Source organism: Rutidosis leptorrhynchoides, chromosome 4, assembly GCF_046630445.1.
Source record: "Rutidosis leptorrhynchoides isolate AG116_Rl617_1_P2 chromosome 4, CSIRO_AGI_Rlap_v1, whole genome shotgun sequence".
In the NCBI taxonomy this organism is placed as follows: domain Eukaryota; kingdom Viridiplantae; phylum Streptophyta; class Magnoliopsida; order Asterales; family Asteraceae; genus Rutidosis; species Rutidosis leptorrhynchoides.
This window is the reverse complement of record NC_092336.1, coordinates 135,846,290-135,847,919: the sequence shown is the minus strand read 5'-3', so window position 1 is coordinate 135,847,919 and position 1,630 is coordinate 135,846,290. Positions and strand designations below refer to the sequence as shown.

The window sequence follows — 1,630 nt, the reverse complement described above, 5'->3', positions numbered from 1 at the left end:
TTAATTTATATGCTACACTCTAAAGGAAATGTGTCGATTTTGGAGTCTGTAATTCGGGTAATTCGGTCTTGATCGACATGAAACTTGCTATGGCCGAAAAAAAATTTGCAATATAAATTGGTGAGAAACTTTTATAAATAGAATATAACTACAGATTATTACACAGGCTAACGATATGATTTTTTTTTGTTGACTAATTATATGAAAATAGAAATGTTTTTAAATATTATACAGTGAAGGTAAATAATAGTGATGTATTAAATTTATGTGTGAAAAAAATGAGTGATTATTTTAATTTGAAGTTTGGTGGGAAGAAAATAATTAATAGAGAGCAATATATGTAGATATGTTGTAGATTCGATTTTGACAGAAAGTTGTTTTTTTCAGCCTTTTGAGATCGACTAGTTCAAGTAACTCAATTGCAGCTAAATCACGCGACTGAAACAAAGACTTCAGTGATTTAATCTTAACCTCGATATGTTTAAGATTACATTCGTCTTTATCTTGGTTAGAGGTACACCATATTTTCAAATCCGTTTTTTACAGTCGTAACTTTTTGTTAACCCTAAACGCAGCCCACCCATCAACAATGTATTCATTCCACAGATTATCACAGAACTGTATGAATCCAACCTTTTCAAACCAAGTATTATTGAAACGGAAGGGTTTAGGCCCCCAACAAGCCAACACTTTGGCCCAAATCAACGGTTTATGATTGGATCGGTCAGGGTTACTGGATTGAAGGATTGCATCGGGCCATAAAAGAACCCACTTGTTGTTGATAAAAACTCTATCGATGCGTGAGAATTTACCTAGTGGCCCCTCCCATGTGAAATCATCGTTGGATAAGGTTTGATCAATGAGATTGGCTTGGAAAATAAAAGTGTTAAAAGAATCAATGCTATTTTGATCGATTGACTCACGAAATCTTTCTTCGGGTGAACAAACCGAGTTGAAATCGCCCAAAAAACACAAAGGGCCCGGCCAATTGTTTGCCATACTATCTAAATGTGCCCAAACGAGTTGTTTCTTGTGCTCGAGGTGAGGGGCGTAAACATTGACTATGAACACAACTTGATTGTTAGGAATGTACCTTAACATGGTGGCGATCCAATGCTTGCGTGTCCAACTTTGAATTAAAGAGAAGACATCTAGCCTCCAAATTGAGAGTAAACCGCCCAAACGTCCACTTGCTTCCACTTGAACTGAATCGAAAGCGTATTGTTTCCATATCTCATTAAGGGTTGGTTGATTAATGATGTGTGCGAGGCGTACTAGGAAATAGTTATATTTTTGCTACAAAATACTATTACATACGATACAATTTTACACAAGTGATTTATTTATTTATAGAGTGGATATACCTAAACCTTGCTACAACACTTATAGGCAGTGTACCTAATCGTACAGTAGTGTAGTTTTTAGTAAGTCCGGTTCGTCCACAGGGAACTCGCCAAGTTTAACGCTATATTTTTAACTTATAATTGTAAAAATACAAAAATATATATAAGTAGTATTATTATTATTATAAAATGGGGTTTTACCGTTTAATGACCGGTTTGTCGATTTTTAAAACTTTAGTCGCAGTTAAAACCTAATGTAAACTATTAAAAATAAAAATAACTTAATT

General features: G+C 34.2%; 1 protein-coding gene across 1 annotated transcript; it reads right to left on the bottom strand.

Annotated features, from left to right (window-relative positions):
* Positions 1–540: 540 nt before the first annotated feature.
* On the bottom strand, positions 541–1,101 carry LOC139841032 (uncharacterized). Its single transcript, XM_071831268.1, has one exon. The coding sequence runs from the start codon at positions 1,099–1,101 to the stop codon at positions 541–543; it is 561 nt and encodes a 186-aa protein (XP_071687369.1).
* Between the last annotated feature and the right edge of the window lie 529 nt (positions 1,102–1,630).